Source organism: Oncorhynchus masou, chromosome 8, assembly GCF_036934945.1.
Source record: "Oncorhynchus masou masou isolate Uvic2021 chromosome 8, UVic_Omas_1.1, whole genome shotgun sequence".
NCBI lineage: Eukaryota > Metazoa > Chordata > Actinopteri > Salmoniformes > Salmonidae > Oncorhynchus > Oncorhynchus masou.
The window spans coordinates 36,972,137-36,989,888 of NC_088219.1; the positions used below are offsets into that span (position 1 = coordinate 36,972,137).

The 17,752-nt window shown below is 46.9% G+C and overlaps 2 protein-coding genes across 6 annotated transcripts; one reads left to right on the plus strand and one right to left on the minus strand.

Moving 5' to 3' along the window:
• Positions 1-473: 473 nt before the first annotated feature.
• Positions 474-2,297, minus strand: LOC135544611 (EKC/KEOPS complex subunit Lage3). 2 transcript variants are annotated; one of them, XM_064972358.1, is made up of 4 exons: positions 2,207-2,297; positions 1,267-1,364; positions 998-1,126; positions 474-860 (listed from the first exon to the last, which is right to left on the minus strand). In XM_064972358.1, the coding sequence occupies exons 2-4, from the start codon at positions 1,314-1,316 to the stop codon at positions 710-712; spliced, it is 330 nt and encodes a 109-aa protein (XP_064828430.1). In that variant the 5' UTR covers positions 1,317-1,364; positions 2,207-2,297; the 3' UTR covers positions 474-709. The 2 variants fall into 2 exon arrangements, with proteins under 2 accessions (XP_064828430.1, XP_064828431.1); XM_064972359.1 differs by lacking the exon at positions 2,207-2,297 and adding an exon at positions 1,645-1,734.
• LOC135544609 (cGMP-dependent protein kinase 1-like) lies at positions 1,701-17,583 on the plus strand. Of its 4 annotated transcripts, XM_064972353.1 has the most exons (22): positions 1,701-1,773; positions 1,890-2,003; positions 2,289-2,488; positions 2,761-2,893; positions 2,983-3,049; positions 3,287-3,386; positions 6,075-6,188; positions 7,888-7,993; positions 10,085-10,148; positions 11,022-11,099; positions 11,297-11,391; positions 13,018-13,083; positions 13,384-13,458; positions 13,623-13,719; positions 13,829-13,968; positions 14,058-14,147; positions 15,657-15,798; positions 15,957-16,120; positions 16,245-16,367; positions 16,625-16,687; positions 16,911-16,977; positions 17,058-17,583. In XM_064972353.1, the coding sequence occupies exons 3-22, from the start codon at positions 2,293-2,295 to the stop codon at positions 17,154-17,156; spliced, it is 2,079 nt and encodes a 692-aa protein (XP_064828425.1). In that variant the 5' UTR covers positions 1,701-1,773; positions 1,890-2,003; positions 2,289-2,292; the 3' UTR covers positions 17,157-17,583. The 4 variants fall into 4 exon arrangements, with proteins under 4 accessions (XP_064828425.1, XP_064828424.1, XP_064828426.1 ...); XM_064972352.1 differs by lacking the exon at positions 1,701-1,773 and having other exon boundaries at positions 1,774-2,003; XM_064972354.1 differs by lacking the exons at positions 1,701-1,773; positions 1,890-2,003 and having other exon boundaries at positions 2,198-2,463; positions 2,721-2,893.
• Positions 17,584-17,752: the final 169 nt, after the last annotated feature.

The following is a 17,752-nucleotide window of genomic DNA, read 5'->3' on the forward strand; positions in this document are numbered from 1 at the left end:
AGTTGCACATTTTGCCCTCAGAACTGCCTCAATTAGTTGGGATGTGGACTCGACAAAGTGTAAAGCATTCCACGGGGTTGCTGGCCCATGTTGACTCCAATGCTTCCCACAGTTGTCAAGTTGGCTGGATGTCCTTCGGGTGGTGGACCATTCTTGATACAGAACCCAACAGCATTGCAGTACTTGACAAACTCAAACCAGTACACCTGGCACCTACTCCCCATACAAAGGCACTTATATTTAGTCTTGCCAATTCACCCTCTGAATGGCACACGTTCAAAATCCATATCTCAGTGGTCTCAAGGCTTAGAAATCCTCCTTTAACCGGTCTCCTCCCCTTCATCTACACTGAAGTGGCTTTAACAAGTGACATCGATAAAGGATCATAGCTTTCACCTGGTTAGTCTCATGGAAAGAGCAAGTGTTCCTAATGTTTTGTGCAATCACACTATCTGATTTTGAAAAATAGAAAGTTTATTCCACAATACAACCAAATGAATACATAGACTATTTCTTTGTTTAGATTTGTCTATCCATATGTCACTGAAATGAGGCAATTCCCATGTGTCTAAATAAATAGCACTTGTACTTCTGTTGTTTTTTGTTCCAGTTCCCTTATTTAAATAGAATGATGGAAATTGGGACACGGAGGTCCCTCTGTACTGGGGATCATTACAGCTCATCCTGGGTTTCTCTTTCCCTCTGGTCATCATGTCATCGTAGAGCTGACGGTGTGCGTTTGTGTGGTCACAGAGACCGGGGGTCCAAAGGCCTCCATGGTCTCCATCACAAGGGAGAGGTGGTCCATAAACGACCCCACAGAGACACGCAGAATACGGGCCTCATCGGCTCTCCACCTTCTAATGGAAAGAGGGAGATTCACATGGACGGTCAGCATGATACAACTTAACAACCTCATACAGTGGTACCACCATACACACTTACACCATTGATTACACTTGGTGGTAGTACACGCGAACACACAACAGACACTCACACAGACAGCGTGCAGCCGGACACCGTGAGCTCCTTGCTGATGCCTCCTTTCCGGGGCTCACGGTCTGGGGAGAGGGACTGGAGCGCGATGGACGCCTCGCGACTTGATGGGAACGGGACGTCTAGTACACTGCGGGACTGTCAAGGAAGTTTTCACTGATTCATGCAAAATTATCAAAATATGCATACAATATTAAAGAGGCAATTTACGACCAAGCGTTAATGTCAATAACCGTCATATTGACGTCTTATGTGGAGTACATAGGATACAATTCCAATTTGCCTTGCTTGTGATTGTTTTCCGTGCAGGGCGCCGCCATGATGGTTTTTCTTCTAAGTAAATCAAGATGTGGCGACCGCAGATTCGTCTGGATGCAACAAATATATATTTACAATCTGATGTGAAGATTCGTCACGGTTGATGAATAAAGTTGTTTTTACATATACAAAAAACGTAACGTGGATTTGTCTACATAAAAAAAGTTTTAAAAGTTGTTAACAATCTTATTAGCAATAGACCTATTCAACATATTGAGCTTGACACATCTCAGGCAAAACATGTGAATCCAATATGTATGTTGTTAAGGATATTATTTAAATGATGTAAACTAATCACCCATACGTTTATGTAAAAAAAAATATATCTACATTTGTATGCCAATGGACGCGCGCGCACAGCTCCGCGTATGGCTACATTGAATACTCTAGAAATTGTCATTTGAGCGATCGGCTCTTCACTCGAGCGCAACCGGCAAGGGGCGAGAATGTGTCTGGTTGGTATGTCTATCTTCATGATCTGAAGTGTCTTTATACACCTTTAAAACTTCCGTTTTTAATTAACATTCGTCGCAGTCTCATTTCGATTAGCCTGTCCTGTTTGATTTTCACATCAGCTATAAATCCATTCACACACGATGAGATCGGAGATCGGAACATAACTGTGAGTGCAGCATTAGCAGTCGGTACGCGCATCTTCTTCACTTACACCCAGACAAGCGCTTGGACAGGTAAGACAGCATGTTTTACATCTTCAAATATATTTTTACTGCATTAACGCGACATTCCCAAAGTATCAGTAAGTGATTTGTGTGTGTTAGATATTTCCGTTTTATAGTAACCTGCATATGTGCATATAGTTATTGTATTTCACTGTGTTTGTGAGGATTAAGCAATAATGAATTCAGCATGTGGTGGAGTCGCCAAAACTCACTAGTGAAACTCTTTATTCCCCATTCCTGTGGTGTGTGCCTCTGTCTGACTGCCTTTCCTCCTGCATGTAATGGGCATATCAGGGCTATGGGTACTTTGAGGGACTTGCAGTTTGCACTGCAGCTGAAGATCGAGGAGCTCCGCCAGAGAGACAGTCTGATAGATGAGCTGGAGTTGGAGCTGGACACCAAGGATGATCTCATCCGACAGCTGCAGACAGAACTGGACCGCCATCGCACCGCTCCTCAACACGCAGGGGCCACTGGGAGCACAGAGAACACAGGTAGGTTGCTACTCGTTACACCCTTCCATGACATGAACATGCACCTCTAATACAACACAGACCTAGGGGAAACGGAAAACAACACAGGGTACCAGACCAGTCATAATGCACCTGGAGGTGTTCAAGTGAATTCAAGGGTGGTTAGGCATGAACCTGTGAGCCATCACTCTCAAGGCTAATGTGACAGATTGGGGTTGAACGCGGTCTCCTAACTGCCACAAGACTGTGTTAGCTCGCTGAGGTAAAGCCTGACCAAAATGGGTGTCTGTCAGGACCCGGGCTGTCCCCACCAGTGCCTGATGAGCCGCAGAGGACTAAGAGACAGGCAATATCAGCAGAACCCACAGCCCTGGACCCTGCCCAACTCGCACACGTCACACTCACCAACTACAGCAAGAGTGAAGAGTGAGTATGCGCACACACACACTCACACGCACACGCACACACACACACACACACACACACACTGATCATGTCTCTGTACATGTGTACAGGTCTAGAGAGCTGATCCATAGAGCTCTGTTGGAGAATGAATTCATGAAACACCTGGAGCAGGGACAGGTACTAGTATTACTACAACGGTATAGTATTACTGTGGTACTACTGCTACTCTCACTGTCTATTCTTAGATATCCAATTATTTATTCCCCCCCCACTCTCTCTCTCACATACTCTCTCTTTCTCTCTCAATTTAATGAAACAAGTGCTATATTTTTATTAACGGGTCTCTTGCTTTGTCTCTCTCTCTCTTTGTCTCTTTCTCTATGTCTCTCTCTCTCTCTCACTCTCACTCTGTAGATTCAGACCATAGTTGACTGTATGCATCCCACTCGTCTGGCCCGGGGCTGCTGTGTCATACAGGAGGGAGACGACGGATCTCTGGTCTATGTGCTGGAGGGTGAGAGGCATGGAGGGGAGGTGGAGGGGTGGGGAGGAGGGAGGGATGAAGCGAAAGAGAGGACGGGGGAAAATAGGGCAATGACGAGGGATAGAGAGAAGGGGGAGGGAGGGTGAGAGGTGGAGGGAGGGAGGGAGGGAGGGTGAGAGATGGAGGGAGCGAGGGTGAAAGAGAGGAGGGCGAGACTGTGAGAGAGGAAGGGGGAGGGAAGTAGATAGGTGAGAAGTTATGACAGTCTAGGCGAAAGGGGAGGCAAAGGAGGGGCAGATAATACCACAATGAGACAGATATTTCATAGAATGTATAAATGTGAAGCATCCGGTTGGTGTTTCACTACCAAGTATGGTAGTGAGAGGAAGCCCAGTGGCCGGCAGTGGGAGATGATGGAACAAGATGGATTTTGCCAGACATTCTGCTAATTTACTCATCAAACATTTGATCTCAATACAGTTCTCTGTTCCCAAAACTACAATTTGTTACAAACAGAGTGGACTACATTCTTTAGACTTTACCCTTTGCCAAGATTTTTTAAATAGAAGGTGTGGAAATGTGAATTGAGTTACTGCACACGCGCACTTTAGTGTACGAGTTCCCCAAATGCTAGAAAACGCCAATAGGATCTCATTAGCTCGTGTTTGGCTCTGCCCACCTCCTTGCTTGTTCTGCCATCTATGGCTCATTTGCACCCATTTGAAACAACAGGCTGTGGTCTATCTTGGTTTAGTTATAAGAATCTTTGATTATACTATATATATCAGGTGATATCATACAGTGAGCTCACTGTAGCAGAGGCAGACAGGTCACACACACACACACACACACACACACACACACACACACACACACACACACACACACACACACACACTTCTTGCTCTCTCAGGCGCTTTGAAACATCTGTTCCTGACACCTTGACTCCTCTCCTCTGAAAAATATCTAATCTGTCCTCTCTCTTTTTACCACAGTCTCTTTGTCTCTCTCTGTTTCTCATTCACACACACACAGACACACACAATTAGACCATGTTGATTATACAGTCCATTCACTTTGTTAAACATCCATCTAGAGAGTATGGGTGTATTACCATGAAGAGATGATTAATATTAATGCAGTCCTTTACAGTTGAAGTCAGACGTTTACATACACCTCAGCCAAATACATTTTTCACAATTCCTGACATTTAATCCTAGTAAAAATTCCCAGTCTTAGGTCAGTTAGGACGACCACTTTATTTTTAGAATGTGAAATGTCAGAATAATATTAAAGATAATTATTTATTTCAGCTTTTATTTCTTTCATCGCATTCCGAGTGGGTCAGAAGTTTACATAGACTCAATTAGTATTTGGTAGCATTGCCTTTAAATTGTTTAACTTGGGTCAAACGTTTCGGGTAGCCTTCCACAAGCTTCCCACAATAAGTTGGGTAAATTTTGGCCCATTCCTCCTTACAGAGCTGGTGCAACTGAGTCAGGTTTGTAGGCCTCCTTGCTCGCACACGCTTTTTCAGTTCTTCCCACAAACTTTTTGTAGGATTGAGGTCAGGGCTTTGGGATGGCCACTCCAATAACTTGACTTTGTTGTCCTGAAGCCATTTTGCCACAACTTTGGAAGTATGCTTGGGGTCATTGTCCATTTGGAAGATCCATTTGCGACCAAGCTTTAACTTCCTGATTGATGTCTTGAGATCTTGCTTCAATATATCTAATACATAATTTTCCTGCCTCATGATGCCATAGATTTTGTGAAGCGCACCAGTCCCTCCTACAGCAAAGCACCCACACAACATGATGCTGCCACCCCCGTGCTTCATGTTTGCAATGGTGTTCTTTGGCTTGCAAGCCTCCCCCTTTTTCCTCCAAACATAACAATGGTCATTAAGGCCAAACAGTTCTATTTGTGTTACCAGAGGACATTTCTCCAAAAAGTACGATCTTTGTCCCCATGTGCAGTTGCGAACTGATACTTTTGTACCTGTTTCCTCCACCATCATCACAAGGTTCTTTGCTGTTGATCTGGGATTGATTTGCACTTTTCATAGCAAAGAACGTTAATCTCTAGGAGACAGAACGCGTCTCCTTCCTGAGCGGTATGACGGCTGCGTGGTCCCATGGTGTTTATACTTGCGTACTATTGTTTGGAAAGATGAACGTGGTACCTTCAGGCGTTTGGACATTGTTCCAAGGATGAACCAGACTTGTGGATGTCTACAATTTTTTTTCTGAGGTCTTGGCTGATTTCTTTTCATTTTTGCCATGATGTCAAGCAAAGAGGGACTGAGTTTGAAGGTAGGCCTGGAAATACATCCACAGGTGTTTCAGAAGCTTCTAAATCCATGGCATAATTTTCTGGAATTTTCCAAGCTGTTTAAAGGCACAGTCAACTTCGTGTATGTAAACATCTGACCCACTGGAATTGTGATACAGTCTGTTAACAATTGATGGAAAGATTACTTGTGTCATGCACAAAGTAGATGTCCTAACCGACTTGCCAAAAGTTTCTTAACAAGAAATTTGTGGAGTGGTTAAAAAAAAACGAGTTTTAATGACTCCAACCTAAATGTATGTAAACTTCCGACTTCAACTGTAAGTGTGAATGAGTGGGGAGTTGGGGAGTTCTGTTCAGGCAAGTTTGATGATGTAATGTTGTTTATGTGCGTGCCTGAGTGTGTGCGGTTGTGTGTGTGTGTAGAGGGAAAGGTGGAGGTGACTAAAGGGGAACAGAAGCTGTGCACCATCAATCCCGGGAAGGTCTTTGGAGAACTGGCCATCCTCTACAACTGTACCAGGACTGCTACTGTTACAGGTAACACACATACACATCGCTGCTATTTTAGGTAAGACACACAAACACTTATTTGATTGAGTTCAGGATTAGGAATTGTTTTTGCCTTCATCCTCCTCTCTGCCACTGACGTTTAGTCTGATGGATTGAGGTGAGATTTGGTGTCAAACTAGTGTGTGTGTGTGTGTGTGTGTGTGTGTGTGTGTGTGTGTGTGTGTGTGTGTGTGTGTGTGTGTGTGTGTGTGTGTGTGTGTGTGTGTGCGCGCGCGCGTGTGTTTAGGCTAAGTGATTGGGGTGAGGCGTGGTGTCAGATCTACGCTGTGCTAAAAGTATTTATTTAATTTCAGCAGAGAGATACAGTAATAATTGAACCCCCACACACACACACACACACACACACACTCTGTAGGCGGTGACTGTCTGATTTGGGCTGTAATATGCCAGTCCTGTCAGTCGGCTGCCTGCCTGTGTGTGTGTGTGTGTGTGTGTGTGTGTGTGTGTGTGTGTGTGTGTGTGTGTGTGTGTGTGTGTGTGTGTGTGTGTGTGTGTGTGTGTGTGTGTGTGTGCGCGCGTGAGTATGTGACCACCTCCGCAGTTCACAAATCATCCTCTGACATCTTCTACTCTTTCTTCTTTTTTTGTCTCTCTCTCTCTCACACTCCCTCTCTCTCTGAGTGGTGAAGTGTTTACTGTACAATGCTATTCAGGGTCAGGCAGGGTCAGGCAGTTATTGGTCTGCTGAGTGAGAGAAGGAGGGAGAGAGAGATGTGAACTCCTCTGACTACTTTCTCAGTCCCTCTCCTTTAGCATCTCTCCCCCATCCTTTCCCCTCCTCTGTCCTCTCCTCTACCCGCAAGTCTTTTGATTTGACAGCGTTCCGTTTTGTCCCTTCATTCTTCCTCATGTCTCTGTCTCTCTCCATCACCGGAGTTGATTGACAGGTAGTGAACATGTGGGCGGAGGGGGTGAGGACAGGGTCTGTGAGGGGCTGTAGGAGGAGGTGAAATGTGTGTGTATATATATATATATTTATATAAATATAAATATAATCTATATAATTACCCTCTTATTAGAATAGAGAGAAACAGTGTGTGTGTGTGTGTTATAGCAGATAATTAGAGTGGGAATGTGAAGGCTCTCATCTCTAGAAGGAGAACTGTTGAGATAATGGCATTTCCTATCAATTGCTATGTGTACTGTGCTGTCGCGTGTTGTTGCACATGTGACTGTGTGTACTTTTGTCCGTGTATTATTGTGTGTGTATGTTTTTCATAAAGTGTGCAGTACGTGTGGTTGTAAATGTGTGTGAGAGAGAAAGAGCGAGACCTTGAAACTGTGCCCTGTTCATTCCTTTAGCAACCACGCACACACACGCACGCAGGGCCTGCATCTCTCTGATTGTTTGTGTATGTAAGTCTTTCATTGAGATTCCCTCTACTGGCTACTTGCTAAAGGATTGAATCATATTAGCGTCTTTTTTTGTGTGTGTTGAACAGGATGGAGAGTGTTCCTGTGAGCAGTAGGTGTGAATATGGAGGCTTTGAAATTCATTGAAATTGTCCTGCTCTTCTTTCACCCCTCTCCACTTCCTCATATCTCTCTCTGAACCCTTCTTTCTGCCTTTCTGTCCCCCTCTCTTCTCTCTCTCTCTCTCTCCCCCTCTCTTTCTCCTCTCCCTCTTTCTCCCCCTCTCTTTCTCGCTCTCCATTTCTCCCTCCAGCTCTAACGGACATTAAGCTGTGGGCGATAGACAGACAGGGTTTCCAGACCATCATGATGAGGACTGGACTCATTAAACACTCCCAGTATATGGAGTTCCTCCGCAGGTAACACACACACAAACGCAGGCACGCACCCACACACACACACACACGCAGGCACGCACCCACACACACACACAAACGCAGGCACGCACCCACACACACGCAGGCACGCACCCACACACACACACACACACAGGCACGCACGCACGCACCCACACACACACACACAAACACAGGCCCGCACGCACCCACACACACACACACAAACACAGGCACGCACGCACCCACACACACACACACAAACGCAGGCACGCACCCACACACAAACGCAGGCACGCACCCACACACACACACACACAAACGCAGGCACGCACCCACACACACACAGACACAAACACAGGCACGCACGCACACACGCATGCACACACACACACACACACACACAAACACAGGCACGCACGCAGGCACCCACACACACAGGCACACACGCATGCACCCACACACACACACACACACAGGCACGCACGCACCCACACACACACACAATCACAGGCACGCACGCACCCACACACACACAGGCACGCACGCACCCACACACACACACAAACACAGGCACGCACGCACCCACACACACACACACACACACACAGGCACGCACCCACACACACACAAACGCAGGCACGCACGCACCCACACACACACACACAAACGCAGGCACGCACGCACACACGCATGCACACACACACACACACAGGCACGCACGCACCCACGCTCCCACACACACACACAAACACAGGCACGCACGCACCCACACACACACACACACACACACACACACACACACACACAGGCACGCACGCACCCACACACACACACAAACACAGCACGCACGCACCCACACACACACACACACACACACAGGCACGCACGCACCCACACACACACAAACACAGGCATGCACGCACACACACACACACACAAACACAGGCACGCACGCAGGCACCCACACACACAGGCACACACGCATGCACCCACACACACACACACACAGGCACGCACGCACCCACACACACACACAAACACAGGCATGCACGCACCCACACACACACACACACAGGCACGCACGCACCCACACACACACACAAACACAGGCACGCACCCACACACACACACAAACACAGGCACGCACGCACACACAAACACAGGCACGCACCCACACACACACACAAACACAGGCACGCACCCACACACACACACAAACACAGGCACGCACCCACACACACACACACACAGGCACGCACGCACCCACACACACACACAAACACAGGCACACACGCACACACACATACAAGCACAGTTCGCTTCTGCTTGGAACACACTCTTTATTATGCAGCTATGCAGACTTCTGTGAGCCTCGTTGGATAGACAGATGATTAAGATTCAGTTGCCACAGAACACAGAATGTTCGCTAGCTTCTGTCACGTCTATGGTTGCAAAGCTACAAGTCATTTACCAAAGTTACTGGAATACTCTGTCATTTTGGTATTTAACAGGTAATCTATGGTAATTTGGGAAATTTATACTAAAATAACTATTTTTTTAAATAAGTATTTATATTATTCATTTCTTATATCCGTGTCCTTATCGCGTGTAACTAACGTACGAGCGGATGGACGGATGGAGACAAGATACACATTCCTTTCCACGATTTCATCTGAGGGACAATAAAGTGCTGAAACTCTCATATTAAATGGTATTCACTAAGTTGATGGTTTATATTGAAAATAATGTATTACAGCTTCGTCACTCTATTTTTTATTTTAAAATCATCTTTTTTGATTATTTGATATATTCTACGTGTGATAAATCCACGCAGAGGGCCAGAGATAATTACAAACATCTGAGATAATCTGAAGTACCCACTAGATGTTGTGGCCACTAGATGTTTTGTAATAAATTACATTAAATTCTTAAAAGTTACCAAAATTCTAGTAGTTTACTGGTAAACTTAGAAAGTTTCAAGTAATATACCCTCCCTTTGCAACCCTTGTCACGTATTTTCAAATTATTATTCACACAATTGATTTTGGCAAGCATGTTATTGTTGTTCTCTCTCCATCTCTCTCTCTCTCTCTCTCCCTCTCTTTCTGTCAGTGTTCCCTCCTTTCAGTCGTTGCCTGAGGACGTTCTTAGTAAGGTAGCTGATGTTCTGGAGGAGGTGAGGAGTGCACACACACACACAAGCATGGTCAGATGGAGAGCAGCTGGTGGTGACAGTCAGTGTGGGTTTGTTTTAAGAGTTTGTGTGTTAGTGTGTGTGCATGAGGGCACTTGCGTGCATACTGCCATAGTCACATGCCTTCCAGCTTTTAGAGACACGCAGACTGTTTCTCCTTTCTGTGGTAAAGTGCTTCTGTCTGAGAGCCATGCCCCTCTCTCTCTTTTCCCTTGCTGTCCCCTCTCTCCATCTTTCACTCTCTCCCTTTGTCTCTCTGCCCTCCTCTCTCTCTCTCTCTCTCTCCTATTCTGCTGTCCTGTCTCTGTCCCTCTCCCTTGTCCTCTCCTGCTCCCCACCTCTCTCTCTCTCTCTCTCCTACTCTGCTGTCCTGTCTCTGTCCCTCTCCCTTGTCCTCTCCTGCTCCCCACCTCTCTCTCTCTCTCTCCTATTCTGCTGTCCTGTCTCTGTCCCTCTCCCTTGTCCTCTCCTGCTCCCCACCTCTCTCTCTCTCTCCTATTCTGCTGTCCTGTCTCTGTCCCTCTCCCTTGTCCTCTCCTGCTCCCCACCTCTCTCTCTCCTCCTCTGCTGTCCTCTGTCTCTCTCCCTCTCCCTTGTCCTCTCCTGCTCCCCACCTCTCTCTCTCCTCCTCTGCTGTCCTCTCTCTCTCCCTCTCCCTTGTCCTCTCCTGCTCCCCACCTCTCTCTCTCCTCCTCTGCTGTCCTCTGTCTCTCTCCCTCTCCCTTGTCCTCTCCTGCTCCCCACCTCTCTCTCTCCTCCCCTGCTGTCCTCTCTCTCTCCCTCTCCCTTATCCTCTCCCACTCCCTTTCCTCATCTCTCTTTCTCCCTCTCTCTATCTCTCTCCCTCTCGCTCAGACTCACTACAGTGAAGGTGATTACATCATCAGGCAGGGCGCCACAGGAGACACCTTCTTCATCATCAGCGAAGGACAGGTGAGGAAGAGGAGTTGGAGGAGAGAAGTGTATAAAAATCACAATCACACTGCCACCATGTGGACACAATCAGTAATGCAATTAAAACATACCAGTAATAATCATAATTTAAGTTCACAGACTTCCTCGCAAAAACTTCCTCTCTCTTCCCCTCTCCTCTCCCCCCCTTTTTTCTTGTCTCTCCTGTCTGCGATCAGGTAAAGGTCACGCAACAGAAATCATCCAATGAGGAGCCAGAGTTTCTGACCACACTCTCTAGGGGGGACTGGTTTGGAGAGCAGGCGCTAAAAGGGTGAGACAACAGCACCTCTAACAACCAAACAACAACAAGCAGCTTTAGATAACAACCAAACAACACCTCTAACAACCAAACAACACCTCTAACAACCAAACACTCCCCTCTAACAACCAAACAGCACCTCTAACAACCAAACAACACCTCTAACAACCAAACAACACCTCTAACAACCAAACACTCCCCTCTAACAACCAAACACTCCCCTCTAACAACCAAACAACACCTCTAACAACCAAATAACACCTCTGACAACCAAACAACAACAAGCAGCTTTAGAGAACAACCAAATACTCCCCTCTAACAACCAAACAGCACCTCTAACAACCAAACAACAACAAGCAGCTTTAGAGAACAACCAAACAACACCTCTAACAACCAAACAACACCTCTAACAACCAAACAACAACAAGCAGCTTTAGAGAACAACCAAACATCACCTCTATCAACCAAACAACACCTCTAACAACCAAACAACAACAAGCAGCTTTAGAGAACAACCAAACATCACCTCTATCAACCAAACAACACCTCTAACAACCAAACAACACCTCTAACAACCAAACAACAACCAAACACTGCCCTCTAACAACCAAACACACCTCTAACAACCAAACAACACCTCTAATAACCAAACACATCTAACAACCAAACAACACCTCTAACAACCAAACAGCACCTCTAACAACCAAACAACAACAAGCAGCTTTAGAGAACAACCAAACATCACCTCTATCAACCAAACAACACCTCTAACAACCAAACAACACCTCTAACAACCAAACAACAACCAGCAGCTTTAGAGAACAACCAAAAACACACCTCTAACAACCAAACAACAACAAGACGCTTCAGAGAACAACCAAACACACCTCTAACAACCAAACAACAACAAGCAGCTTTAGAGAACAACCAAACACACCTCTAACAACCAAACAACAACAAGCAGCTCTAGAGAACAACCAAACACACCTCTAACAACCAAACAACATCAAGCAACCAAACACACCTCTAACAACCAAACAACAACAAGCAGCTTTAGAGAACAAACAAACACACCTCTAACAACCAAACAACAACAAGCAGCTCTAGAGAACAACCAAACACACCTCTAACAACCAAACAACAACAAGCAGCTTTTGATAACAACCAAACAACACCTCTAACAACCAAACAACAACAAGCAGCTTTAGATAACAACCAAACAACACCTCTAACAACCAAACAACACCTCTAACAACCAAACAACACCTCTAACAACCAAACAACAACCAAACACTGCCCTCTAACAACCAAACACACCTCTAACAACCAAACAACACCTCTAACAACCAAACAGCACCTCTAACAACCAAACAAAACCTCTAACAGCCAAACAACAACAAACAGCTTTAGAGAACAACCAAACACTCCCCTCTAACAACCAAACAACACCTCTAACAAACAAACAACAACCAGCAGCTTTAGAGAACAACCAAACACACCAACCAATTGCCTAAGTAAACATATAGTCTCATAGGATTAGAGTAGAGTTGTGTTTTGCAAAGGAAGATAATAAAGATGACTGCTTATTTATGTTTATAATGAATGAATGAATGAATAAATATTTCTCTCTCTCCCCAGGGAGGATGTTCGTACGGCCAGTGTCACAGCAGTAGGGGGAGTGACCTGTCTGGTCGTGGACAGAGAGTGAGAGACCCCTGGGGGGAGAAAGCAAGAGTGTGTGTGTGTGTGTGTGTGCCACAGGAGGCTGCTGAGGGGAGGATGGCTCAAAATAATGGCTGGAATGGAGTAAATGAGACCGTGTCAAACACATGGAAACCACGTGTTCAATGAGTTCAATGACCATTCCACTCCGGCCATTACTATGAGCCCGTCCTCCCTAATTAAGGCGCCACCAACCTCCTGTGGTGCGTGTGTGTGTGTAACTGAACCCTTCTTCATTTGTAGATGCGGGGTTGTGTAACCCTAACCCCTCCCCTGTTCCAGGTCGTTCATGCAGCTGATAGGAGGGCTTGATGACGACAGCAGCAGACACAACGAGAGTGACGAGCTCAAGGCCAAGTAAGTGTCGCTACACCTCTGAATTCTCTTCTTTCGCTCCTCCTTTCTCTTGTTTCATCCAAACTAAGTTTAGTACATTTAGTTTGGGATATATCCAACCACACAGACTCGCTAGTTTCAGTGAAAAGATATTGGGCAATTGATTGACCCCCCTCCATCTCCAGGTTGGAGGCAGAGGCAGTGTTTTTCTCCAGCGTGTCTCTCAACGATTTCCACGTCATCTGCACCCTCGGAATTGGAGGCTTCAGTCGCGTTGAACTGGTGGGTGCGAGTGTGTGTATAACGTGTGTGCGCTAACAGGACTGTGTGTGTGTGCAACGCCTGTGTGTGTGTTTAATATGTGTGTGTGTGTGTGTGTGTGTGTGTTCAGGTGCAGCTGAAGAGTGACACCAGCAGGTCGTTTGCTATGAAGGTTCTGAAGAAGCGTCACATTCTGGACACCAGCCAACAGGGCCACATCCTCTCAGAGAGACGCATCATGATGGACGCACACGGCCCCTTCACCGTCCGGTACAAACACACACACACACCACACAGCCACTTCACTGACAATTACGCACACACACACACATACACTGACGCTGTGTGTCCTTGTCCAGGTTGTATCGGACGTTTAGGGACTCTAAGTATCTGTACATGCTGCAGGAGGCCTGTCTGGGAGGAGAACTGTGGACTCTACTGAGTGCCAGGTGTGTGTGTAGGTCTAGAACGACTGCAAATGAAACCTGACTGTACACAAACTGATCAGCTAGCTCTCCACTAACCCTCAACCACAACCCACAACCTAACCCTAGCGTCATGCCCACATCTCGGTTCAACTCTAACCCTCAACCACAACCCACAACCTAACCCTAGCGTCATGCCCACATCTCGGTTCAACTCTAACCCTCAACCACAACCTAACCCTAGCGTCATGCCCACATCTCGGTTCAACTCTAACCCTCAACCACAACCCACAACCTAACCCTAGCGTCATGCCCACATCTCGGTTCAACTCTAACCCTCAACCACAACCCACAACCTAACCCTAGCGTCATGCCCACATCTCGGTTCAACTCTAACCCTCAACCACAACCTAACCCTAGCGTCATGCCCACATCTCGGTTCAACTCTAACCCTCAACCACAACCCACAACCTAACCCTAGCGTCATGCCCACATCTCGGTTCAACTCTAACCCTCAACCACAACCCACAACCTAACCCTAGCGTCATGCCCACATCTCGGTTCAACTCTAACCCTCAACCACAACCCACAACCTAACCCTAGCGTCATGCCCACATCTCGGTTCAACTCTAACCCTCAATCACAACCCACAACCTAACCTTAGCGTCATGCCCACATCTCGGTTCAACTCTAACCCTCAACCACAACCCACAACCTAACCCTAGCGTCATGCCCACATCTCGGTTCAACTCTAACCCTCAACCACAACCCACAACCTAACCCTAGCGTCATGCCCACATCTCGGTTCAACTCTAACCCTCAACCACAACCCACAACCTAACCCTAGCGTCATGCCCACATCTCGGTTCAACTCTAACCCTCAACCACAACCCACAACCTAACCCTAGCGTCATGCCCACATCTCGGTTCAACTCTAACCCTCAACCACAACCCACAACCTAACCCTAGCGTCATGCCCACATCTCGGTTCAACTCTAACCCTCAACCACAACCCACAACCTAACCCTAGCCTCATGCCCACATCTCAGTTCAACTCTAACCCTCAACCACAACCCACAACCTAACCCTAGCCTCATGCCCACATCTCAGTTCAACTCTAACCCTCAACCACAACCCACAACCTAACCCTTGCGTCATGCCCACATCTCGGTTCAACTCTAACCCTCAACCACAACCCACAACCTAACCCTAGCGTCATGCCCACATCTCGGTTCAACTCTAACCCTCAACCACAACCCACAACCTAACCCTAGCGTCATGCCCACATCTCGGTTCAACTCTAACCCTCAACCACAACCCACAACCTAACCCTAGCGTCATGCCCACATCTCGGTTCAACTCTAACCCTCAACCACAACCCACAACCTGACCCGAGCTTCACGTCCACCTCCCAGTTCAACCCGAACCAGAACCCTCACCCTGGCAAATTGTTACATATCAATAGTCGCGGTTGATAGTCTGAGCACCCCTGGATCATCTATGGGCCTAAACATGTTCATCTGACTCTTCTAGGGGTTCGTTTGAGGACGGCACCACACGGTTCTATACAGGCTGTGTTGTAGAGGCTCTGGCCTTCCTCCATGTTCGAGGCATCATCTACAGAGACCTCAAACCTGAGAACATCATACTGGACCAACGAGGATACGCCAAACTGGTACTAGTGCACGCACAAACACCTCCGATGCGTCATAGAGGTTTCGGGAATAAGCAGGCAGTGTGGTTTTTCCTTCGTCTTCAGTTGATTGAATCTCGGGGAGCGCAGACACACAGAACAAAAAGCACCATATTTAAGTGTGCGTGTTTATCTATCAGGTGGACTTTGGCTTTGCTAAGAAGGTGGGTCTGGGTCAGAAGACGTGGACGTTCTGTGGGACTCCAGAATACGTGGCCCCAGAGATCATCCTGAACAAGGGACACGACATCTCTGCAGACTGCTGGTCCCTGGGGATACTCATCTATGAACTGCTCAGCGGCAGGTACACCATGTGTGTGTGTGTGTGTGTGTGTGTGTGCGCTCAGAGATGGGATCTTCTTATTGGTCTCAATACCGAGATTGTCTTTCTCTATCTCTCTCTCCCTCCCTCCCCACCTCCTCTCCAGTCCTCCGTTCTCTGGTTCTGACCCTATGAACACCTATAACATCATCCTGAGAGGAATCGATATGGTGGAGTTCCCCAAGAAGATCTCCAAGAGTGCTGCCAACCTCATCAAACGCCTCTGCAGGTTACACGCCCACACAAACAAACACCCACACACACCACGCACAAACACAGAGCGTAGAGACCTCATCAAATGGTGCTTGCTGCAGAGTGTGTATATGTGACTGTGTGTGTGTGTTTGTGTGTGTGATTGTGTGTGTGTGTGTGTGTGTGTGTGTGTGTGTGTGTGTGTGTGTGTGTGTGTGTGTGTGTGTGTGTGTGTGTGTGTGTGTGTGTGTGTGTGTGTGTGTGTGTGTGTGTGTGTGTGTGTGTGTTGCCCAGGGACAACCCATCTGAGAGGGTGGGGAACCAGAAGAATGGGGTGAAGGACATCCAGAAACACAAGTAAGAGTTACCGTGGTGACGAGGACTGCTGGACCTACTAGCCAATAGGACTGCATGGAACAGAAATAGCTATATTCTCTGAAAGGACGTTTTGTTCTTCAGCTCCCATGCAGATTATTTTGCCTCAATTAGGGTGCCATTTTTGGACACAGCCACGGTTATCTTGATACAACAAGGAGAGCTGAGTTGTCCTAGCTGTGATTCTTTTTTTATTTGTCTTCAGGTGGTTTGAAGGTTTCAATTGGGAGGGCCTCCGACAGACAACTCTGGTCCCTCCTTTCACTCCTACTGTGAGTATACACGTTAATACACACACACACATATATACACACACACACACACACACTCAGTCGTGTCTCCTTTTTCCCAGGTGGAGGGTCCACTGGACACCAGAAACTTTGACTGCTTCCCCGATGACAGCGAGGCCCCGCCCCCAGACGAGGAGTCCGGCTGGGACCTGGAGTTCTGATTGGACAACATACATTATGTAGAACAGACATGCCCTTTCTGACATGTAGATTAAGGCATCGCGTCAGCTCCAATAATGGCATTTCTGTCTGCGCCCTCCCCAATGCGAACCTGGTTGTGCTAGGTTTAAAGTGTTGGGTTTACCAGGTGAGTTAGGAGTATCTGACAGGTTACCAGGTAAGCTAAGTATGTCAGGTTGTGGCTCTGCCAAAGTGCGCTGGGGGAGTCATAGAACCCCTCAGGTAGCAGTGGCCAATCAGCTGCTGCTGTCACCGACTCCTCCTCATGAACAGTTTTCTACAATATAATAAGAGTTTTTGGATTTGTTTGTGTTCATCTGTTTTGACTGGGGAGATTGTTAGTTCCCGCAGTATTTGGTCGTAAAATATATAACCAAAATAAAAAACATCTATCAAAAAACATTCAACTTTGTAGCAAATGTCTGAATAACTCGACAGAGCGGCGTCGTGCAAGAGCACCCAGAGGGAGAGAGATGTGACTGTGCATGTCAAGGGAAGAATAAGGGGAAGAGTGTGAGAATGAATGAGGGGAAAGTTAATGAAAGCTAAAACAGAACCATTTCCTCTCTCACATGTC

Bases quoted from the DNA above. Each gene is read 5' to 3' on its own strand.
- LOC135544611 (XM_064972358.1), bottom strand. From the start codon at position 1,316: ATGGCGGCGCCCTGCACGGAAAACAATCACAAGCAAGGCAAATTGGAA. The intron at 1,127-1,266 runs GTATCCTATGTA...ACAGTCCCGCAG, and splicing joins AAGCAAGGCAAATTGGAATT to TGTACTAGACGTCCCGTTCC. The intron at 861-997 runs GTGAGTGTCTGT...TCTTTCCATTAG, and splicing joins TCCGGCTGCACGCTGTCTGT to AAGGTGGAGAGCCGATGAGG.
- LOC135544609 (XM_064972354.1), top strand. From the start codon at position 2,293: ATGGGTACTTTGAGGGACTTGCAGTTTGCACTGCAGCTGAAGATCGAG. The intron at 3,387-6,074 runs GTGAGAGGCATG...GTGTGTGTGTAG, and splicing joins TCTGGTCTATGTGCTGGAGG to AGGGAAAGGTGGAGGTGACT. The intron at 11,100-11,296 runs GTGAGGAAGAGG...GTCTGCGATCAG, and splicing joins TCATCATCAGCGAAGGACAG to GTAAAGGTCACGCAACAGAA.